The 22734-nt window shown below is 43.8% G+C and overlaps 1 protein-coding gene across 4 annotated transcripts; it reads right to left on the minus strand.

Moving 5' to 3' along the window:
- Positions 1–2016: 2016 nt before the first annotated feature.
- On the minus strand, positions 2017–20424 carry WDR45B (WD repeat domain 45B). 4 transcript variants are annotated; one of them, XM_072881414.1, is made up of 11 exons: positions 20191–20423; positions 19390–19517; positions 14130–14204; positions 11050–11151; positions 10306–10393; positions 9646–9740; positions 7668–7858; positions 5604–5689; positions 4605–4706; positions 3937–4058; positions 2017–3593 (listed from the first exon to the last, which is right to left on the minus strand). In XM_072881414.1, the coding sequence occupies exons 3-11, from the start codon at positions 14185–14187 to the stop codon at positions 3487–3489; spliced, it is 951 nt and encodes a 316-aa protein (XP_072737515.1). In that variant the 5' UTR covers positions 14188–14204; positions 19390–19517; positions 20191–20423; the 3' UTR covers positions 2017–3486. The 4 variants fall into 4 exon arrangements, with proteins under 4 accessions (XP_072737515.1, XP_072737514.1, XP_072737516.1 ...); XM_072881413.1 differs by lacking the exon at positions 19390–19517; XM_072881415.1 differs by lacking the exons at positions 4605–4706; positions 19390–19517 and having other exon boundaries at positions 20191–20424.
- Positions 20425–22734: the final 2310 nt, after the last annotated feature.

Below are 22734 nucleotides of genomic sequence, written 5' to 3' on the forward strand. Positions count from 1 at the left end.
TTAATAAGAAAGAGGTAGATTCACAAGCGCATGACTCCAAAACAAGACTGTCTTTCTGAAGTGCACGTTATTCTGCAGCCGTTGTATTTAGGTCAGCAGTGTCTGCCACAGTCCTTCTGACCTACATCTAGAAGAACTAGTCTTGTGTCTTGCATTTTCTAACTTTACTGATTAATCTTGTGTTTTCTCCTTTAACGTGAATACCTAAAGGTTCTGAAAGAAATACTTGTACTTCCTGGCTCCTGCTGGCAAATACCTGGAATTACCGTTGAATTGATTGCACTGGCTAATCTTTTAGTTTTCCTTTCAGGGTTTGGAGCTGTGACACAGGTGCTGTGGAAAGAGACAGCAAAATTGGGGGAGAGAAGGCATTTAGTTATTTTTAAATACAAAGGAAATTAATAATCTGTATACTTAAATAGCTGATGCTGGTGGAAATACACTGTTTTTTCCACAGGGAAAGTCATATTTTAGACTTACTGTGCAAATTCTGCCATTTCTTCACAGATGAATGCAGTCTGCACCATGGGCCCGTTTCCCTTCCAGTCAGCAGGGCTCTCTCCCAAAGCCACGTGTTTCTAGCTAAGAGTTAAGATAACTGCACTTAAAGGAATAAATGCTATTGGATCTCTGGACTGTAATACTCATCTTAAACAACTTGACATTTAAAAATCTATTTAGTCCTCTCTTGTCATGTAGACTTCAGACAGTTTGCCTTGCCCCCCTTTTACTCTGCAGCCTCATGCGGAGCAGGGCTATGTTCGAAAGGTGACTGGTTGCTTGCTCTGGTCTTTAAAACTTGTCTTCTGCTAAGGGCGTGCCCCTCTCTGAGGACAGCGATTCCTTAACATCCTGCCTGGGAAGACTGGGTCTTGGTGCAAGGCCCAAAACCAGGGTGAGTATTACCGCTGTAACCGCAGCGCAGTGAGCGTGTGCTGTTGCCAGTCTTAGTTCTGAGTGTCACAGTGTACCTGGATGCCGCAGCCATGCAGTATCATAAATAAATCAACTTGGTAGATACGTGGTCTAGCAAATACTTAAAGTACTATTTATTTTCCAAAAACGTGACTCACCTCATTTGATTGTAGAGGCATGTTTATCCACTATCCCACTTCAAGCAAATTTTGGTTAACATTGCCTACATGGTGAAGTACTGGCAGAGCAACCTGGAGCCAACACCAGGTGGGAAGACTCATTCTTTTACCTAATTTTCGGTCCCTGCAAAATAGCCTATATACTTAAGGACAAGGATTTACAAGTAGTACAAGAAGAAGGAATTTGAAATTAAGTATATTTAGGTACATATTAAGGGATTCCATCATTAGTACAGCACTATTGTCTGTGTGTGCAGTTGGTGTTATTTTCATTCTTGCTGTCACACTAGAACAGATGTCGAGGGGAAGTTTCACAAGTTCAGTAGTTTTCATGAACCAAGAAATATGTTCATAGTCTCTCTGGTCAACTACAGGATAACTTTAATGGGAGGACAGGGGGATGGTGCTTCAGCAGATTTAAGATATGTAAAACCTTCAAAGCACTGTGCAGAAGGCTTAATGTTTTAGTTAAAGTAATTTCCTTCCTCTTTAAAGTGAGCGCAGCTGACTGGATCATAAACAGCTTACAACTGCACCAGAGAGAGAGGATTTAAATCATCCCTGGAGAATGGTTTCTAATGCTTTCCCGCACACATACTTCTCGAGGGAGATGGCAGCTTCCAGTTGGTCATTCCACTAATGCAGCTGTTAAAAGGTAAGAAGCTTCAGAACAGCAGGTGTGGTGAATGGTGTGGTGAACAGTGCTGAAGCAGAACTGGTTTGCACTGGAAGTTGGACTTGTTTTGGTGTAAATACTGAGGTACGTGTCCCAGGCCATAATTCGCGTACTTTCTGGCCTGTGTTTACATGGTGTGGGCAGCATGATCTGGCTTCTGTCCTTCAACCACCACCCTTTCCTCAGTTACAGATTTATTCCCCAGAACCTATGGCAATAGGAGCTTTGGCTGTGATCATCAGTGAATACAGCAAAATTAGTCACTTTTATTTAAAAGAAATAACATATTACAAATAAGTGTGCAAAACAATTTCCGTGATTAAATATGCATAAAAGCAACATGCAACCTTGACATCAAAATCTGCGTAGAAGTTAGTCCTTAGTGTGTTACGTGACACGAAAAGAAACTTGTCAAATTTAGAGAGTTTGCAGCTAAACAATCTTAGAGTCAACTGGCATGTCAGAGTTGAAGCATCTGTGAAATCAAGGTTCAGAAGAGCAAGGCTTCCCTCCCCCGGGTATTTAGTGCTATGAACGGAGAGCTTGTGTCTATTTCAGTTTCTAGATTAGTATCTTGTGCCTTAGTTCAGCAGTAAATATTAATTGCCATATAACGATTTTGGGAGTTTACAAGTCAGTTGGTTTAGTCTAACCTAACTGTCCCTAAGCCAACAGTATTTAGTATGCAACATCTCAAAAAGAAAAGTTTGCAAGTTTAAAGCCATTGCAGAGAAGTATACTTCATGCCACCTGGTTCATTTATTGTGCTGGATGTGTAAGTGGCCTGTCCAGTCTTCCAGCTGAAGCACAGCAAGTGTAGAAGCAGTCACTACAGCTGTCACACGAGTACCGAGGGTGGTTTTTAAACCTGGAATGGTGGTTTCGTTACAGAAGGAATCATCTCTGGAAACAGCGGAGCTCCATGTGCCCCAGTGCCCTGGGTGCTTGCTCCACACACCAAGGAGAGGTTAGTTGGGTCAGCCAGTGCCTAAATGTGCCTTCTGCTACTACATACAGTTTGGCACCTTGGACAAGTAGCACTGATCACTCGACCAACGTCGGTATGTGTATGGGAGCAGCAGTCTGCGGCCACACGACTACCACCACCCAGCCCCATACACCAGGGCAGAGGACAAGCATGGCTCAAGCTACAGTTGCCTACGGCTATGCGCTTGTCATCTCTTCTCCCCTGTTACGCTAAGAGGTGCTCAGGGGAAGGCAGCACTCCTGCTCCTAGCCACACTGGTGGAGTTTTATTTGAGCATGATCCACAGTATTCCCCCCACTCCCAGCCATTCAGTGGAAGTAAAGCAATGCCAAAAATCTTCTGGTTTCACATCCCTTTTTCTAAGGCAAGGTGTACATTTGTACAGCCCGCTGCAGATCTTTTAGTGTGGCAGGCACTCGTGTTTAATCTAAAGTCATTTCACAGTTTAGATTAAGAGAAACCCAATAGGCACAAGCTTGTTGAAAGCCACATCTTGAAAACTTGAGTTGATGACAGTAACCCAAAGAGATTTTAATGATGAATACTTGCAGAAATGAGAATAAACATATGTAGTCCACTACTTCAGAGCTTGTTCTGATCATGTTGGGCCAGGCTTCTCGGTGAGGTCTGCTAAACTTCTTGACCGGTATTGGACATTCATACACTGTCCTTCCAAAGATGTGGAATAGCCAAGGCAGTACTTTGACCCATGCACTCCCTCACCTCAGTCAAAGCTTGTCATCAGTCATTTCTAGAAACTGAGCATAGACATCCCTTGAGCATTCCCCTTTTTGGTTGAATAAGAACTTGTAGTAGCTGCCATCTGCACATATTGCTGAAAGAAAAACAAACATGTTCAGTTCAGCTGTTCAGAGGTACCGTTCTGTTCCTTCAGCTATAGCTTAAACTGACCTTTCCAGCTAACAGAGCATACAGAGGGGTGCTCTGGAGGGGCCTGAGGTAAGTCAGTCCTCGTGCAGTGTCTGTCAGCCCAGCACTGCACCCACCCTGGGCACCGTTTGATCTCACTCCCTTGCAGTGCTGAGCAGTGAGAGCTCCTGTTCTCAGCTGACAGGGACATGCAACATCATCTCCTCTGAGCATTCCGTCCAGCTCAAGGTCAGTGTAGTTCAATACCCCGTTCTCCAGACAGAACCTGGGAAGCCTCCAGTACTTACCTATGACAGCGTTGGGCTCTGTTCCAAAGGCACAAATGCACGGAGAGCCTGAGGGAACCTGAAATTTGGAAAAACTCCATTTGGAACTGAAGTATTTGGGGAGAAAGCTGGCAGAGGCCAAACTGAAAGAGAGAAGAAAAAAAGCATAACAACTTAGTAAGGTGTTGACTAGAGTCAATTTAGAACTGCTGGTGTGTTTGAACAAGTCACAGGGCTCATGCTAACTGCTATTTTGATTGGCTTTTTATTTTCTTCCACTAAGTATCAGGTAATATGTATGATTCCCCTTCTAGGGAAGTGGGACCTTACAACTACCTTCCTGGCTTTATGTTTTTAAGTGACTGCAAAAACTGCCAAAAGGATTGATTTTTAGTAGGGATTGCTTTATGTGACACATCCACAAAGTATGTTCATGCTAAGAGAGAGGGTGTTTTTTTAGGGGCTAACCTGCTGCTGGGGTTCTGCGGCTCCGCAGAGGACAGTAGAAACTGGGCAGTTGCTATATAGTCCTAAATCTGCAACTTCACTCAAGCACAGCAGGTTAATTGTACCACCTCCAGCAGTGCAGGTATTTGCTACTGCTTGACAAGACCAGTGTTCTAAACTCTATTAAAAGGTCAAGGCCCCCCCAGTTCCCCCTAAAGGCTTCAGAATGGCTCAAACCCTACCTTGACTGCTTATTTCTTTTAGGGTCTTCTGCAGCAAAAATATGTACTGTGCCGTGGTCGCTGGATACGCAGATTAGGGAAGCATCCTGATTGAAGTTAATACTGTAGAGAATACAGACAGTTGCAGTATTTCTACTGGAACATACCCACAGCTTCTGGTGTACACAATTCTGCTTCTGCAGTTACCAGCCTGGCAGGCAAGGTGTTTAACAGCTCCTCTCCTGGAGGAGCTGGGACTCCTCCAATTCAGCACTGCTTTGCTGACAGGATGAACAGCCCCTTCAGCAGTGAGTGCACCCACTCGCTTGAGCAGAGGACCTGGTTTACGAGGACCAGCCATGCAGCAGACTGCTCTGCCATGGACACGATGGGTGTGGGCCGTGCTGCCACTTCTGCTGGAAGAAACTGCACCACCTCTGCTCTGAGGAGGCGGCAGGTATCAGATAAAACGTGCAACGCTCCTACCCTACCCCAGAGTGCTGCTAAATAGAAGAAGGGAAGTTCCCCACTCCTGGGAGAGTGCTTCCAGCAGTGGATTAGAGTCAAACTTCTGCCTTGGGCTCTCACATGCAGAGCAGCAGTGTGTTGTAATAAACATCCACTCGCCTCAAGGTGCTCATCCTAGCCTCTCTGGGAGGTGTTAGTCTGCATCATTGCATTCCCTGTATTTCAGCGTGAAGTCAAAGCATCCCCCAGCTACCATTTATCCTATGCGGACAAGTGAACCTATCAATATATAGGTTTTTGTCCTGACCCCTGTAATCTGTGCTGTACTTCACAGGGCTGCCAGCTACTGCTCTCTCCTCACCAGCACTGAGCAGAGAGGAACAAGCAGAGGCCCAGTGCAGCCCTGGGCCCTCTGACTGCCAGGAGAGTCCTGCCTCGTGCCTGTGGCAGGGTAACTGCTTTGCTTTTTGAAGATGACTCAGGTGCTGTTTACCAGGCTGCCTTGGCACGACAGTACCCACAAGAAGACAAAGCAGAAGCAATTAAACATACCAGTATATATTGGCTGCCTGTGATCCTCTTCGTAGCTCCTGGATTAAATGCCCTGATGAAGTATCAAATATTCTTATGAGGGTCCCCTTGAAAAGGAATCAAGCATTATATTAGGAAAGACAAAAGAGACTTTACATCTGTGAATGCATCCTAAAATTCTACCTGACCAGCATGCTCCTAGGTACACAATTGGGTTTTTCATCTCAGTGATTTGAGAGAACCTCTCAATGATAACTTTTGGGAAGAATACAGATTTCCCCCCTCCCCCACCCCATCACCACAATGTTGTAATGCTTTGGTATACAAGCTTGTTACTTAGCTACTTAGCTAAATAACTTTCATCCAAGTTGTGGTCTAAAGCACCAGTGCAGCCCTAGCATTAGTTTGCAAACATTAGAGTAGACTTGTGCCCAGGTTCTGCGAGGCGTTTCTTTCTTGCTCCCCATAGTCAGTACTCTCATTTGATTGCTACTGTGCAGGTTTTTTCTACTTAAGTATAATCAGCCTGTGGGTGGTCTTGCCTTACAGTTAGTTCAGCTGATGTAATCTAGAAGAATTAGTTAACCATCACATGCTCATTATCTGTATTGATCCAAATCTGAGAGACCCCACAGCTGAGCTGGGTCACAGACAGAATACTGCATTAGAAAACTGTACTTCATTTAGAGTAAACTGAGCTTCACACCAGAGATGTAAAACAAGTCAGTGCATCCCCCAGGAAGCGATCAACAGTTCAGTAGTACTTTCATCTGATGAAGAGTGGGTATACATTGTCACCTACAACTCACGTGACACACCTGGTTAACAAATACATCTCTCCAGTCGCACACCAGTAAAGAACAGAGCCCAGCAGAGAAAGATTCAGGTAAATATCAGCTTAGTTTTGATTTAAGACACAAGCTTGAGATGTTTGCTTACAGTATGCCCAGTATGGCAGTTTGCCCATGCTCCTATTTCAGTTTGAAAATGCTGTTTGAACAACTTCTCTACGCAAAAACCGGAATGTCTTAATACAAATCCAGCAGATTATTATTCTATTTAGCAACAGAGTTAGCAGTTTTAAAAGCTTTGTTTAGAAGATGTACAGTAATTAAGCTTAGTTAAGAGAGACTATGGCTGCATTTTTTTTTTTAAGCTTTTTGAGCTATAGGCTGTGCAGTAGAAGCTATTCTAAACAGAGACTTGTTGGATTAATTTAGTTTGTCAACTTATTTCAGTTGAGCGGAAGAAGGTAGTGAGCACTCAGCTTGCCTCAGGTAGATGAGGCACTCATCTACCTCAGATTCCTTCGGACACTTTGGAACCGATCACCCTTTGGGAAATGAAGCTCACTACCCAACTTCACTGAAGTTCCCAGGGAGAAGGCAGGTCTATGACTTGCTTTGTATTCTTGCTACCTCTCTCTGCACCAGCCCAGCACAAAGGGATTTGTACGCTAAAGGAACTTCAGGTGTTTGTTAGCATATTGCGTTCTTTAGCTGTATGTAACATATGACTGCATGTGATTTGGTAAATATTCCAAGAATCATTTTATTATTTACACTCTGCATGAAGACATCTGCAGTGTGCGTATGAGAAAAACAGAGGCAGTGCACCTCCCTCCTGGTCTGTAACAGGAGTTAAGCCAGAGCAGAACTAAGTCCTCCAGTATGACAGACCAATTTGCAAGTATTCCTTTAGCCAGTGGTTTTAAAGTGAATTTACGCAGAAACTAATAAAGGTGAAAGAATACAAATAAGCTTCTCCCCACGTTCTCCTTTATTTTAAAAATAGTATTTCTTGAAGAACACATGAAACGTGAACTGCTTGGGCCAGGTCTCATTCAAGCGTCACTGAAAAGTCACTGCTACAGTCAGCTAAAACATAAATGCTACCTCAGGCACTGCATTTGGATTGCTGTTTGGGTACCCGAAAGGAGCAGTGAAGGTAAAGACAGACTGAGAATGCATATTTCAATGACAAATTTTCCAGTTAGTTCCCTACAAAAGGGCACAACTTCCTGTTTTAGAAGGCGTTACTACACCAGAATGCACAGTTATTCTGGTAGGGGGATATTATTCTTACTTTTTCTGATGCTGTTGCAATTCTTGTTCCCTGCAGGTTTAAAGCTATACAGCTCAAGACTCCTTCATGAGCCGGTATGTCGACAGGAGGCTTTTCTGTATTAGCGAGATCCACTATCTGCACATGCCCAGTATGTGTTCCAGGAAATGCAAGAAGAGAATTATTACTATTTGGACAAAGGACACAGAGACCTAAAAGACAAAAAAAAAAGAGAATAACTGTGTAGTTCCCATAACCTAATAAAGTTTTCAAACATAAGTTTCTAAAATATTGGTAGTTTCAGAATAAACAAACATACATGTAGTAAATCAGAATTTCATTTTAATGGCTATTGCAGTATCCCAAAACATGATCCATCCATAAGTGCAGAGCATAGAGAAGTAGGGGAGTAGCATAATTTTAACTTGCTCTCATCACTTTATTTCAAAGTAATCTAGTTGTGGTTATCCAAAATCTGGATGTTTTCAGAGATCAGCTCCATCAGTCTGTTACAGCAAAGCTATTTAAAAAAAAATAAAAAAGTTTCCTTAGCAGCTCAAAAAGGGTAAGAGTTTATAATAGGTGATATTTTCGTTTCTCCTCTGTCAGTAAAACTCATTATTATTAATTCATGCTTGACCTTGGCTTTTATGGCACTTGCACTTTTTTCTTCATAACTTATTGCAGACCATTTAAGGTAAGTCACACCTTTCCCAGGTGTTCTGCTGATACCAAGTAAATTCCTGCAAACTCAGTCCACAGCTAGCAGAGCAATGGGTGGGTATCACAGGGAACAACATACTTCTACTGCATCTTCCACCTTATGCCCATCAGCCTGTAAGGCAGCATGCCAAATCTGCATTTAGGCTGTGCTGCCCTGAGTGCAGCCAGCAATTCCATGTTTGCTTCCAGCAGGCTTGAAAACCCCCAAAGATGGGGACTGCAAGACTAAGTAACCTCCTGGTGGAGTAAGCATCTTCCTGACATCCAAGCCGATCCTCCCAAGATATCAAGCATGGCCAACACCCCTTGTTCTACTGTCTGGCACTATCAAGAAGAGTTTGGCACCATTGTTTCTGTAACTGTCCTTCAAGCAGTTGGAAGCCACCGGCTGCAGATAGCCCTTCACAGTCTCCTTTTCGCATGAGTAAACAAGCCCAACTCCCTGACCTCCCTGTGCAGGCCCTGTGCTTTGGGACCCTGACCATCTTCACAGCAGGGCACAGGTGTGCCTGGAGGCAGATACTCACACAGTTGCCATTACACCTCTCCAGTTTTAGACCTTCACATACACAGCTAGTCTTAAGCATGCAGCTGACATGGGAGTACGCTCATCTCTTCCCTCTGAAGGCTCTCCTTCCAGATAGTACCTCCCTTCTTCAATAAAACTTACTGCAACAAAACCCTTTCCTTAGGTCAAACCCAAGCCCTATCCCTCCCACACCTACCTGGAGCTGGCATCACTGCACTAGACAATACTTAGGCTGTGGCACTAATACTCGGCTTGCTTCAGGATACCTTCTGCTTGTTTCAACAAAAGACAAAGCTATACCTTGCTATTTAAAAAGAATGATATCCGTTTGCTACTTAGACTCTTTTTGACACTGCAGAGAACAGTTTGCTAGACAGTTCTAGCTCTGTTAGAAAAGAGGAATGATGCACTTTAATAGAGTTTGTGTTTATAATTAAGCTTTCAGCACAAAATACATGACGTTTACAGGTTCTTTACAGAGGAAAGCATATAGCTCTTCTAGAAATCAAATCTATAACATAACAGGAGTACATGAACAAGCTTTTCTGTGCCAAGTATTAATAAATTTTAATAACCACTTTATAAACACAAAAGCATCTCCAAAGGGCATGACTACAGTGCAGTAAGTAAACTGTTTAACGACTGACTGACTTACTAAATGAAACTGATTCAGGCAGCTAAAGGTAAACAGCATGTCAAGAACAGAATAAGCTTGCTTCCATTCCCCAACCCACAGATACAACTAACCTTTAGGGTTGTAGCAGGTTTCAAAGACGTGCAACTGGTGGGGATTGTGTGTGAATGTGAAAACTTTAATCATCGAGTCCAAGACTACCACAATTCTGAAAGACAAGAAGTTCCTATGACTTGGGATGGGTGAAACAAGGACATAGATATTAATTCAGATCTGCAAACGCTTTCAACTGATTTAATGGCTATAATTCTCTCCTCCCCCCCCCCAACAGACTTACAGCCTTGCAAAAGCCCGTGCAACTGTGAGCCAACAAAGCACTTCTATCCAAAGCTGTGACAGCAGAGCCCCTCTGCCCACACATACACAGACTCCAGCTGCTAACAGATGCTCGTGCTCTGGAGATCTGCTTGAATTCCCTTCACAGTCCTCCATACCTAGGAAAAGTCAGCAGTAGCCACGTGAGAACATCTCCCTACATTAGGGGGCCAGAAAGTCTTACAGGCTTTTCACCAAGGTTTCAGATACCAGTATACTTGAGCTGTAATTTGTTAATACCTAATGCTTGCCCCCAAAAGCCTGTTTTACCTTTAACTGCTAGTGTTGTTTATCTACGTCTTAAAGCAGGACCTTTTTCTGTCTACGAACAGCTGGAAATGAATAAGAAGAGCGTACAAAGCCAAGCTGCGCCTTTGGAACACGTTTTTTGTACCTACCTATCTCTTCGCAGCTTAACTGCTTTGACTTCTGTAGAAAACTCTATCTCAATGACAGTCTTCTTCTTCAGGTCATCCCAGATCATTACTACAACAGTGCAGAGATTGCATTAGATCATCAAGGCATATCCGAAGATCCACATCATCTCCATTATAACAACTTCTAGTTTCTGCAAAGGCTAATCAAGAGGAGCATCCAAGAGCTAAGCAGTTACAGATTGGCATCCTGCTCACCAGAAGGCACTTAGCTACTACATTCCAACCCGCTCTTCCATGCTAGGACTCATGCAGGTAGGAGCTGGTAAACTCTAACCACAAAAGCTGACAATAAAAATACATTTTTCTAAAGACAATCAGCTTTTTTGTTTTGCTCTGAGGGTTATCAAAGAAATAAGGCAGCAGTCAAAAAAAGTAGCATATTTTCCCTGCAAAGCTTGCCAAGCAGGGACCTTTTCCCCCTCAGGTTGCTGAGCCATAGAGTCCCTTTCCAAAGTTAACTGCGAGAAGTACAGGCTTTGTCACCAGGTCTTGGAGACTGGTCATTGCAGGTAACTGCCTGTTAACACCGCAACAGCGGTGACACAGTTTACTGCGCCACATTTACTTAAACCTGCTGGAACATCCCCTCCATTCAACCTTCAGAATCCCAGACCCCAGCTCAAGGCATTCGGTTTGGGAGTTCTTCGGGCAGTTTCACACAGATAGCAAGACAAACATTTACAAGATCTACTCCTTGAGACTAACCTTTGTTAGGTGGGTACTTCGGCTTTTTTCCTCCACCTACTAGTGCTAAATAGTTGCAACGAAACAACATTTCGACATGGCCAACACCACCTTCTAGAAATTCTGAAAGACAAATGTATTTTATTTAAAAGTGTCAGAACCTGTTAACATGCCGTCTAATTTTTACCACTGTTACAAGAAAAGCTTGCATTACCTAGCACTTCTCTCAGGCACTTGAGAGGAATAGTATCTTCCTACCCTGACCTTAAAAAACAGAGAATCCTCGAAGACTGGGAGTGACAAACAAGAAATCATGACTAAAAGGGTGGGGGCTTTTTTTTATTGGGGGGGGGGACGGACGGACGGACGACACGGGGACAGGCCTCATTTTCATGTATAGAAAAAAACACAGCAAAGTTTTAAAGTTATATTAAAACATGCTGCATGACAGGAGATCAAGCAATACCATCATGGCAGCTTGATCATTTCTATTATACAGTGGGGTTGTAAACATGTTTAGAAAGACTGTCCAGTTAGCTCAAATTCATTCCCCTCACACGCACACATTCCAAGTCTGGCGTTGCTCTGTTATGCTAATGCCATGCATTTAGAAAAATACCAGGGGTACTCATTAGTCATGAGCCTTTTTATTTGCAAGGGGATTTGTCTATAGAGTTGGTGGATTTGAGAAAAGGAGGCAAAATGCACATGTATGTAACTACACTAGACTCTCTAGTGCTGCTCTCTGGAGCATACCTGTAGCTGCTAGATCAGTAAGAAGTATGGTCCAGCTCCAGCAAGCCTCCACTCGATGCAGGAAATGGTGAAAGCAAGACACAACAGCTGGTGCAAACAGTTTCTCATTTATAGTGCAAGGACAAGGTTTTTTTCTTTTTAAGAATCTCCACTTACAGAGGAAGTAGAGTAAGATGCCATGCTTATGGTGCAAGTGGAGGAACAAAATATCAACCAGGGGATTTTATAATAAAATAATTTTTCAATTTGATGACATTTGAGCAGGGGCTTGGCTTTGTTTACGTAGCTTAGAGGGATGCTTGGCATTCTGCTGGGGAGAAGGAACTGAACTCTCAGGAGGAGAGGCTGTAACTGTGGCCTTCAAGGTAGGTGAGCAGAGTTAAAAACAACCTAAAAGGCTGTCCAATAACTCCACACACTGGCAGGCTGCAGCAGGAAAGGTGGACGAAACTAAGTAAACCATTTCAAAGCTAGAGGAAAAGTTGACACTTCACAAGGACTCGAGAGACCTACTGTCAGAAATAGGGATGGGAGAAAACAGCAGAAGTGTCTGAGGAGCTGGGAGGAAGCACTACAATGGAAAGCTGTAGACATACGCATGAAGGATAGGACACGGGAGATTCAGTTTGACATTAAGAAGCACTGCAGTGCATCTGGATGAGGAATTTATGTTGGGACTTGACCATACACTGCCGAAGGTAGATGCCTGGAAAGATATTTGTACTGGAGCAGTAAAGCCTTGGATTTCATACAGGTTCTTGTGGTTTCTTCAACAACACTTTTGACTGCCGAGTCTCCTTCCTGAACAGTTGTATTTGGACACTGCCCCCTTCTACACCAGATCCTCCTCTTAACTCCATTAAAGCATTTACAGCCTGACAGCACAGTTTGTTATGAAGAGGTATTATCACCACAACAAAAAGTCTTACAATACTTATGAATGATAACCTGAGACAATTTAAGAATGTGCAATGTGTTCCGAATCTATGTTAGAACACTTTAATCATTATCTCAGTTCTGACAGGTGATGCTTGGATGGGGAACTTCATGGAACTCCTGGATATAAGAGAGAGAAGCCAGGGTGTAACAGTTAAGACTTGGTTTCATACTGGGTTACAGAAATCAATGATAGTCCCAGCTGGAGCTTGTCTATCTCAGGTAGGTTTAAATAGGTAGCTTTAAATATACATGAAAGATGAACAAGATTTCTCTGTGTACCTGTGCAGCCAGTACAGTCTGACCTCTCCAAATCCACAAGGGGAAAGGCAATCTGATTCCTAAGAAACATTTCACCATAGGATTCCTGGAAGTATGTCCAGAGCTACTGGCAGGGAAGGTTTTGGCAAGGAACTCAACAGGACTTCCACCTGAATTCTGATCCTTTTAGCACACTATCACAGATGATAGTCCCGAGACACGTTGCTTATGGAAGAATTTAGTATTAAGAACAGAAAACAGTTTGTCAGCTTTGGCCACATGAACAGTGACTGAAATCTCTTACAGCATTAGAAAGTGAAAGCATGCCTTGTTTCATAGGAATTGCTATTTTAAATACATTTTTCCCCTCTTATTAAATCCTTTCTATCACCACAGGCTGGAAGTGCTGGGAAACCTGTTTAGCATGGCAGCTTTCTTCCTATATTTAGGGTTAGAATCACATGGCTAGGTTTCATTTTCCCTTATTTTCACTCAGTTATGTTTGCTTTCTGATGAAAAGCGCCACTACCTGTTAATATAGCTCATCTAGTCATTTCTGTTAAGACATGATACTAGGTTTACCACCTTATAATCCTCCCAAATTTTTTAAGCATACGGAGAATATAAAACTTAGAGTATTAGAGGTCTGAGCTCACAGTGCTCTTGCAAGCAATACTCTAAGCGAGTACGAGAAACGTTACGTTCAGATCTCCAGTAAAAATGCAGTAGTTTTATTGCTGTACTAGATCATCCATATTACTGCATAAGAATAGAACAACTTCTCTTGATGGTACGTAATAACACTGCAGCGAGCAACTCTTCTCCCACTTGTGAATAACCAGGCAACTTATCTCCTATGCAGGACTACAAATGTTAGCAACAGCTAACACAATTCAGCCTTTGCAAGAAGGTGAGACACATTCCTCATCAGCCAGCTTTATGCAAATTAATAGCATATAAACATCTGACCAGGCAGTGGTGTAAGTGACAGTCCCCTTGGGACCAGCACAGACTTCCTTTCTTGAGGCTTTATTCAAAGCCTTCCAGTGATGGAACAGTGAAAGCTAAGCAAGAATCTTGCAGAAAAAAACCAAGGAGGCTGAGCTTCCAACACAGAACTAGCATAGTATAATAAGCAAGCATTTTACCTTGTTTCTCTTTTTCTTTGAGTGGATCTGCATTATAAACTCGGAATCCATTTTCCATTCCACATGCAAAGCATCCTGTAGTAAAAAGCACACATATATATACACATATATAGTCATTGCAAGGGTACACTCATGAACTAAGCAAGAGCCAGAGGGTTAAGAGAGCATTACTTGATAACAGCATTGTTAAATTCAAGCTGAAGACCACTTGCAGGCTCTGTTAGTGTTTGCAAGTGAAAACCATTTAGAGGAGTTGTCCTCTACGCTGGGCTCTTGAAAGAGGAAAGTTGTCAGTGTTCTTTTTAGACAGGTAAGAAAACAATGGAAGGAAAGGAGAGCAGTTCCCAACCCATCTGTATCCTATGCCATGCACTACAGAGGGAAGGAAACCTGCATTTTAACTTGTATGGTCCAACAGTCATTATGAAGCAAACCCCCTCCTGTCTTATTAGATCCAAATTTACACCGCTATTACGACTATATGAAGTATGAGCCATTGTTCATGTTTCCACAGAAGAGAGCTTCTCCAACTTAGTTTTTAAGAGCACTCTAATGAGAGCCTACTGAGTCAGATGCCAATAATTACATGCCAATCGCTTAAGTCTAAACCAGGGAATGATTAGAAGCCAGATTAAAATACTCTAGAAAATTATTTTAGTTACATTTATGTACAGAATTATGGATGTGCCTTTTTAGTGGAATCCGTCAAACTACCAGTATCCTGTCCTGCTGTTTTACTCGCTAATGGGTGAATGCAGTTACTATTACAAAGAAATGCTAGTGTGAAGTTAGAAGCAGCTACTGTTGCTAGAGGCAGACTGACAGAAGATTAGTTGCTACACAATTTATATGCACTATATCAAAAATCCAGTTAAGATCTTCAAGGTACTGGAACAGAGACATTCAAATCAGTCTGGTTTTATTCTTATGCACTGCAATGACTGCAACAATTTAACCCCCCCCAAATAAAAATTGAGGAGCTATGTCTAAATGCAGCCGTTCCCCAAACTCAGTACCCAAAAATCACAGGGTGGGTGGGGGAAGGAGGGAAGGAAGTCTTACTCTTAACATAAGGTCTCCAAACCATTTGCTCATAGCCAGGAGACCCATGGTTTCCTACGCACAAGACTGGACTGGTTTGCTGTGGAGCGATGGCTCAGAAGTTGGCAAAAAGGCTCAGACTGCAGGAAACTGTTTCAGGTATTCCCGGCACTAAAGGTTCACAAACAGTCAGCAACGGTCCTCACAACACAGGCAACTAACTGTCTTTGTGGCTTGCATACTATTACCTTAATATAAGCTCAATTTAAAAAATTGCATATGGTCATTGAGGAGCAAATGAACAATGTTCAATACATGTCTTTCGCTGCTCATATCTTGATGCAGGTTAAGATGTCAGAAGAAACAATACAATTGGTGACTTTTTTTTTTTGTTGTAACAACAAAAAAATGTTCTCGCATAACAATACAAAAAACATATAATAAACTCGATCTTGACAACAGTATTAGTTTAAAAACACCACAATTTGGGAAAAATAATGCAGCAAATTTGAGATTCCTTTTTAATACTTCAAGAGTTTCATTCCAAGTAGAACCACTTGAAAAAAACAAAAACAAAAAACCCTCAACCAACCAAACACAGAAACCCCCAACCAACCAAAACGCAACAGCAACATAAAAAGGCAGCGCACACATCCTCTGCTCTACAGACCAGTATCTTACAAGGTGTGGGGGTGTGTGTTTGGCAGCATCCTTAGGGTTCCTATTCACTGAACTCACACATACAAAAGGAAAAATTACTACAAGATCCACCTCTGCACCCTTCAATGTAGAAAGGAAACAAATTGACCCTCTTATTTTACATATAGTCACTAACAGCAGTCACAGACCCAGTATACCGGACTGTTCTAACAGTACAACAGTTAGCTAAACAGTTAAGAGAACAAAACACACAGAAAACCTACTCCCCCAACCCAAAAGACTTACAGGCACAACTTCTCTCTGTCCAAGATCTCATAATTAAGTGCAAAAAGTTCTTGTTTACATATGTAAACACACAGAGAGTGGTTAACAAGAATAGAATAATTACAGAAAGATTAGTAAACATATTGAAATAGATGCTTTTAGATTAACTATATTAATTTTACCTCTTCCCTTCTCAGTGCATCATTCTTTAGTTTGCTCTGTCAGTTGAATACGTAAGAGCATGCTGTGTTGAAATCACAGCGCTAATAGGCTGCCACCTCGTGCAGTATACTTTACTGGGATAATCAGAAAGCAAATTACAATGAAAACATTTCTCTCTACATAAAACAATACTATACAGGATGAGAACTAATCTGTTTCTGGTAGCTGTAATGTGTATCCATATAATTATTTTTCCAGTGACAGTTTTATAACTCAATACTGTATTTCCAGGAGAGACGAAGGAGAGGGATGCTGAAACTATTCTATACTAAAAGACCACTGTAGAATTTTACTCGTGCTAATACCAGCAGCTTATAACAAACCCAAATGGAGCATTCCTAATGCAGTAAAATGCAGACGTTTCCTGTGGCACCACTACAGCTTTTCTGCAGGGATAACCCTGTGACTAAGGTGTGGGCTGCTTTTAATGTCTTGGGAATATCGACATTTTTAACTGGAGACAATACACCAGAACTGAGGGAACGTGAGTAATGGTGATATTCCCCACACCGTCAATCATTACTGACAGAGATATGAAGTTCTCAGTCACAGCAACCCCCAAGCCAAATAAGGAAAAAAAACATACAGGCAGATTACTGCTACTCATTCAGTTCCAGGTTACAGAACAGCTGTGGAGCCCAGTGTTTCCCATCTGACTGATCCCAGAGTTTACCAGTGGGATCACAAATTCAACAGTTCAGCTACAGCTTGGAAGCTCTCATGTAGGAGAGAGCTGGGGAGGGGCTGCCAGAGAAGGGAACTGCTGCAATAACAGGCGTGCTTCCTTCCACAGGAAGTTCACATCTCATTTTAAGAGGGGACAGACATGCTGCCAAAGAGCCACTGACAGAAGACAACTCAGATACTTAAAAAAAAAAAATTAATTCAGATGCTAGCAAAAACTGAATCTCCACAGAATTACTACCCTAACCTGCAGTTGTGCTTGTTCCTACAGTAAAAGTACTATTTGCCAACAGTCCCAGTGAGGCCACAGTGAGTTCTGTTTGTTTTTCTAAAACCAAACGAAAATGAAGGGTTAAATTAATGACTATCCTAGCAGATGCCACAAGCTGAAGGGGGCATGCTGACATGAAGAAATCTGCAGGCTCTGGGGCCTAACATCCAGAAACGCAACAGCAAAGTCTAGGGCAGTGACTACAGCAGGCGCAGCTCCTAGCACGTCAGTTTTCCTTGCCACAGCAAGTTTGGCCTAGAGCCATAAAAGGGAGCACAGAATCCTGCTAACATTTATGGGGTCCTATAGCCAAGCACTTCAGTCCACTAAAGGACATCAAATTAATAAGCCAAGTGTTTCCACACCAAAACAAGTCCACACCTCAGTTTTCAAACTAGCTTTAGAGTACAATAGTGACAAAAGAGAAACTTGTCAACAATTTACGCATACACTTTATGGTATGGTATGATGATGTTTTGTCTATTCATTTCTGTAAAGCACTTTAATGTCCTTCTGAAAGCATTAGAAAAGTGCCTGAAATCAGGAGTATACCAGCTTGAAATTAAGAACATAAAGTCAGAGTATTCTGTTTTAAAACAACTGAGAAGACCTTGCAATTTTGGGGGGTTATATTGTTTCTTTATTTTTTAATTTAAAAACAAAAAGTGGCAAAGGCACCCAATATAAAAATATAGTATCACTCAGAGTAAGGGAAGCACATTTCAGAAAAACTGCAGATGCTAGCTTTATCACTTGTCAGTCATGGAAGTTGAGACTTGGAGAGACTTATTAGATCATTCCTCCCATCATTATGGGATTGGCTAGTCTTAAATTACTAAGAAATTAGGTTATTGTGACAATATATGCAGACACCCACACTACTAAGCTTCAGCACTCAAATGACTCATTTCTATTTGTGGTAGAAGCAACAAGGAAGAAGTGAGCTTTTCCTCTTACCTACTCTTCTCTGAGCAGCCAAGGAATTACCTTTCCTTTAACACTTTAAAAAGGCCCTAAACTAGTAAAAAGTTAGCATCCTACCTACAATTCAAAAGTAATCATTCCTAAGCGGGAAGAGTTCCTGCAAATGAAAGCCAAACATGGCTTTTGTTCAAGTTTGTTGTTCTTATTCGGTTGGCTGGGCAGGCTAGGTAGGCTGGGACTTGAATACTGTTAGGAGTAAGCTTCTCAGCATACAGATTCCCAAGACAAATTCCTCAACATACTTTGGAGATAACATTATTCAAAAAAGTGTTTGCATTTACTGCTACAGAATTTAAGGAAGCCTTTGCAACAAAGAACAAGTTTTACATGCTAAAATGATGTTCTAAAGGCATTTTGCAGTAAAAGAGAAACTTAGCTTCTTATACAGTTCTCTTTATAACCCAGCCCCATCACAGGCCAAGCATCAAACACTACCGCTTCATTACAGACCCCTGCAGATTTGAAATGAAGCTCATCCTCGCAAATCTCTTTTTCCATCTCTGTTGCAAATGCAAGATGAAGGCAAATGCAGAGTTGCTAAAAACCAGACTATTCTATTGTTTTTGAGTCCACAGGATAGCATGAAGAGAGCTACCAAGAAGCTCACTTCATTAACAGCTTGATATACTACTGACAAAACGTCATCAGCGATATTAGACTAGAATCAACACAGTAATTCGTGTTTACACATGACTTCAACAGCATCAGCAACAGGTATAGGAACTCCAGTCTACAATGACAGAATTCGCAAGACTGTCTTAGGCAAGAGTATTATTTGTTAAGACAAAAGGATGTTACAAAATGATGACCTCCTATTCCTTATTCCACAAAAGTGACACTTACTCATAAGACTGGTGCTATTTTTATATTGCAACAACAAGACGAGGCATATGCACCCCCTTTGTAGAAGAGATCTTCCCCTTTCTAACAAAAAAAAAAATAAACCAAGTATATAGTTCTGAAGCTTTTCAATGGTCCACGTATCTGTACTTGTCTGCCAATATGATTAGCAGTTTTAACTACTGTTTTTATAATACAAATCAGGCAAAACCCCCCCCAAAACAAAAAAGAAGTTACACCACTAATTTTGAATGCAAAGCGCATACACTAAGAAAGTGACATTTTGTGAGTTACCTTTTCAGTAATGCAGTTTCAAGAGTACATCCCTTTAAGCACAGGATTTGAGGCAGACTTCTACAACTACACGAGGGAGGCTAGCCAATTTTAAGCAGCTCAACTTGCAGCAAGTACCAAACCACCATCTGAGAGGCAGATGTATTTGAAGATGCACATTAAACACGACTGTTCCTTCTCCTCTCCCCCCACTCCCCCCAGCCAACTCTCTCTCTGAAGTGGCTGGGTACACACACCAGCACACCAGAGCTAAAACAACAGGAGAACGGTTAAAGGCTGTACAAACACAGCCTTCGCGGCTTTTTAAAGCACAGACTATGTCTACCGCAGCAACTACAGCGACCAGACCTCGGGCATCCTGTCAGCCACAGCGGAGGCGAACAGGGAGACACACAGCCAGGGACACCGCGCCCTGCCTGCCCGCCGCCCCCCGGGGGACGGGATCCCCGGCCCGGGGCAGCCCGCCCTCCCGCAGCAGAGGCCGCCCAAGCCGAGTCCCGGTTACTCACCGCTGCCAGGAGCCGCGGCAGGCCCAGACCCAGCGCGGGCGCCGCACTTCCCTCACCGGCCCCGGGCGGTCACCTCCGCCGGGCTCCCAACCGCGAACCGCCACCCCTCTGCCGGCACAAACCAGCTCCTCAGGGCCGGGCCCGGGAGACAGGAGCCTCTGCCCCGGGCGGGGCCGTCCCGGAGCACCGGGCCGGGCGAGGCCCGCTCCCCTCACGGCGCCGCTCCCCGCAGGCCCCCCACAGCCCAGCCCAGCCCAGCCCAGCCCGGCCCGGCCCGGCCCCGCTACCTCACCGTGGTCCTGGTTGAAGCCAGCGTAAAGCAGCCCGTTGCCATGCGGGTTGGCCGGGAGCAGGTTCATGGCTCCTGCCCGTTCGCGTCCGCCCGCCGCCCTTTAAACCATGGCGGCGCCCGCCCGCCTCAGCCCCGCCGCGGGAGCCCGCCCGAGCCGAGCCGAGCCGAGCCGAGCCGCGGCGGACAGGCCGGCGGCTGCTTCCGACCCTGCCAGGCAGCGCCGCCGAGCGCAGAGGCCATCCACCCGCCAGGCTGAGGAGCGCCGAGCAATCAAGCAGCGCCGCGCCACGCCTCTGCGGCCTGCCGGGAATGGCGGCGGGTGCGCCTGGCTCTGAGGGAGGGGACCAGGCCCTTGGCGTGGGGGGGGGAATTTACCGCTGGGCAGGAGAAGGAGAAGCTGCTCCAGGTAGATGCATCTCTGAGGAAGAGGTATTTTCTCAGAGGGCTGCTTCGGGACCATGTGCCCCGAGGGTCGCGCAGGCACAGGGCCCCACTGCGGGGAGGATCTGGCCGGGGATGGGGCCTGCCCCTCACCACTGGGGCCGTGAGTCAGCTCTCCGGGGCTCCTGAGGAGCACGGGCCTGCAGCTTTGCCCCCTCGAACCCTGCATGGGCCTGGCAGGCCCATGGGGATCCCCTCTTCCTCACAGGAGAGCCCCTACCTCATCGGGCCATCGCAGGGGGATCACCTCACGCTTCTCCAAGGCCAAAACGGCTTGGAGCTGAGCTGGGTGACCCAGGCCTGGTAAAGCGTGAGCTTCCACCTAGTGTGAGTCCAGGGGCAACACAGTACAGGACAATACAGCCCCTGGGCCCCCTCCAGGTCTAAAGGACCATTTAGTAGAAAGCTCTCAAGGGCATACCGAGTATCAAACTAGTGAGAACAGAAGAAATACAGTTAGAATATACTAAAATAGGGGATCCACTAACTTGACCAAAAAAAAAAAACCAACCCCACACCGAACCCAAACAACAACAACAACAACCCCTTGAAAACGTGGATATTTTCAAGACCCAAGGCCCTGAGCAAGCTGATCAGAGTTCAATAAGGAATTTATTTTAAGCAAGATGATGGACTCGATGGCCTGCTGAGGCCTCTTCCAACCTGAATTATTTTGTAACTGTATGATTAGCTGAAAGCCCATGCTTTGTGTGTGCTCACACAAATGCCAGCTATTCCATACCCTTTACGTGCATTCACTTCCTTTTCTGTACTTGCTCTGTACCTTCCACGTCAATGGCTTGATGTTGCATTTCAGATTGGTGATGTACTCTTCTCTAGTGCAGACTTCTGTTTGGAAATTACTACGGCTTTTCAATTTACAATGTCTCGTTACGGTCCTGGAGCTATCCGCAGTGACCAGTTAGTACATTATTTATTGTGCACTCATATATGTAAAAAATAAAATAATCACATTGCATCTTTACAAGATTTTGTCTCCTCAGGCAGTCAAGAGACTTGGTATATGAAATAACAAGCCCTTCTTTGCTTTTTTAAAGTCTTCCTCTTTCCAACTACGGGCTCAGGCTTTACTTACTCCATGTGGAAGTGCTGCAGGCATTACCAGAAGGGAGGAGTGCTGCTCTGGCATCTCCTTCTTACCGTATCTGTATACTGGCTAGCAGGAGGAATAGAGAATCTGACATTGAGGACGCACACATCCTTGTTAATGCTCTCTCCAGCCAGGCATTCTTACTGCATATCACATACAGAAAGGACACAAACTAATGACCTGGTGATTGAAGAGGCCAAGATTATAATTCTGAAGAAACATAAAAGAGCATAGCAATGTGCATGGAAGAGAACTCTTCATCTTGCACACAGCCACTAGTCAAACATAACCAGACCGCTCCCGAAGTACGGATGTCTCTGATTGAGGTTTAACCTGTTGTAGCTGCAGGCTGCTACGTACATTTTCTTATGCTGTGGAGACGCAATCTAACAGCTTAGTCCCTATACAGACAGCGTTTCTCTGCAGCTCACTCGGCATAGGCAGACCAGCAGGTGGAGCCTGCTCATCACCAAGGGAGCGATCCCACGGGAATTCCTTCCACCCCACTTCGTTTTGCCATTTAGTCTTTAACTATGAGAAGACTTGTTCTTGACTGCACCTTTCTTTAAATAGTGATGCATTGATTGGCCCAGGTTCTGGTGTAACTCTGGCATTTTACTGGCTTGAATTTTCCCTACTCGCCTACAGAGGCTGTGGGCGTCTATGCTGAACCAGAAGGAATATCATAGATACATAATTTGACGGTATCTCACAATAGTGAGGACACCTAGAAGAAACTGGGATGAAGCTACACCATCACCTCAAAGGATTGTCATTGCTTAGGAGAACAAGTCACACAATTTCTTCACAAATGGAAGACTTGACGCGAATTACTCTTCCATATCTCACTTAACAATATTGAAAACATATGTTGTAGCAAAAGCATTACATAATGCTTTTAGGATGACTTCACATTCCTGGTGTCTCATTCAGGTTTATTGTTCTTCAAATTCTTCTAAAGGAAGATGAAGACAACCTTTCCCAGTTAAAGA

This window comes from Ciconia boyciana, chromosome 16, assembly GCF_034638445.1.
Source record: "Ciconia boyciana chromosome 16, ASM3463844v1, whole genome shotgun sequence".
Classification (NCBI taxonomy): Eukaryota; Metazoa; Chordata; class Aves; order Ciconiiformes; family Ciconiidae; genus Ciconia; species Ciconia boyciana.

Coding starts and splice junctions, on each gene's coding strand:
- WDR45B (XM_072881413.1), bottom strand. CDS start 20,257: ATGAACCTGCTCCCGGCCAACCCGCATGGCAACGGGCTGCTTTACGCT. Junction 11,152..14,129: donor CAAAGAAAAAGAGAAACAAG/GTAAAATGCTTG, acceptor TTTGTCTTTCAG/AATTTCTAGAAGGTGGTGTT. Junction 5,690..7,667: donor TTGCAACAGCATCAGAAAAA/GTAAGAATAATA, acceptor TTCCTTTTCAAG/GGGACCCTCATAAGAATATT.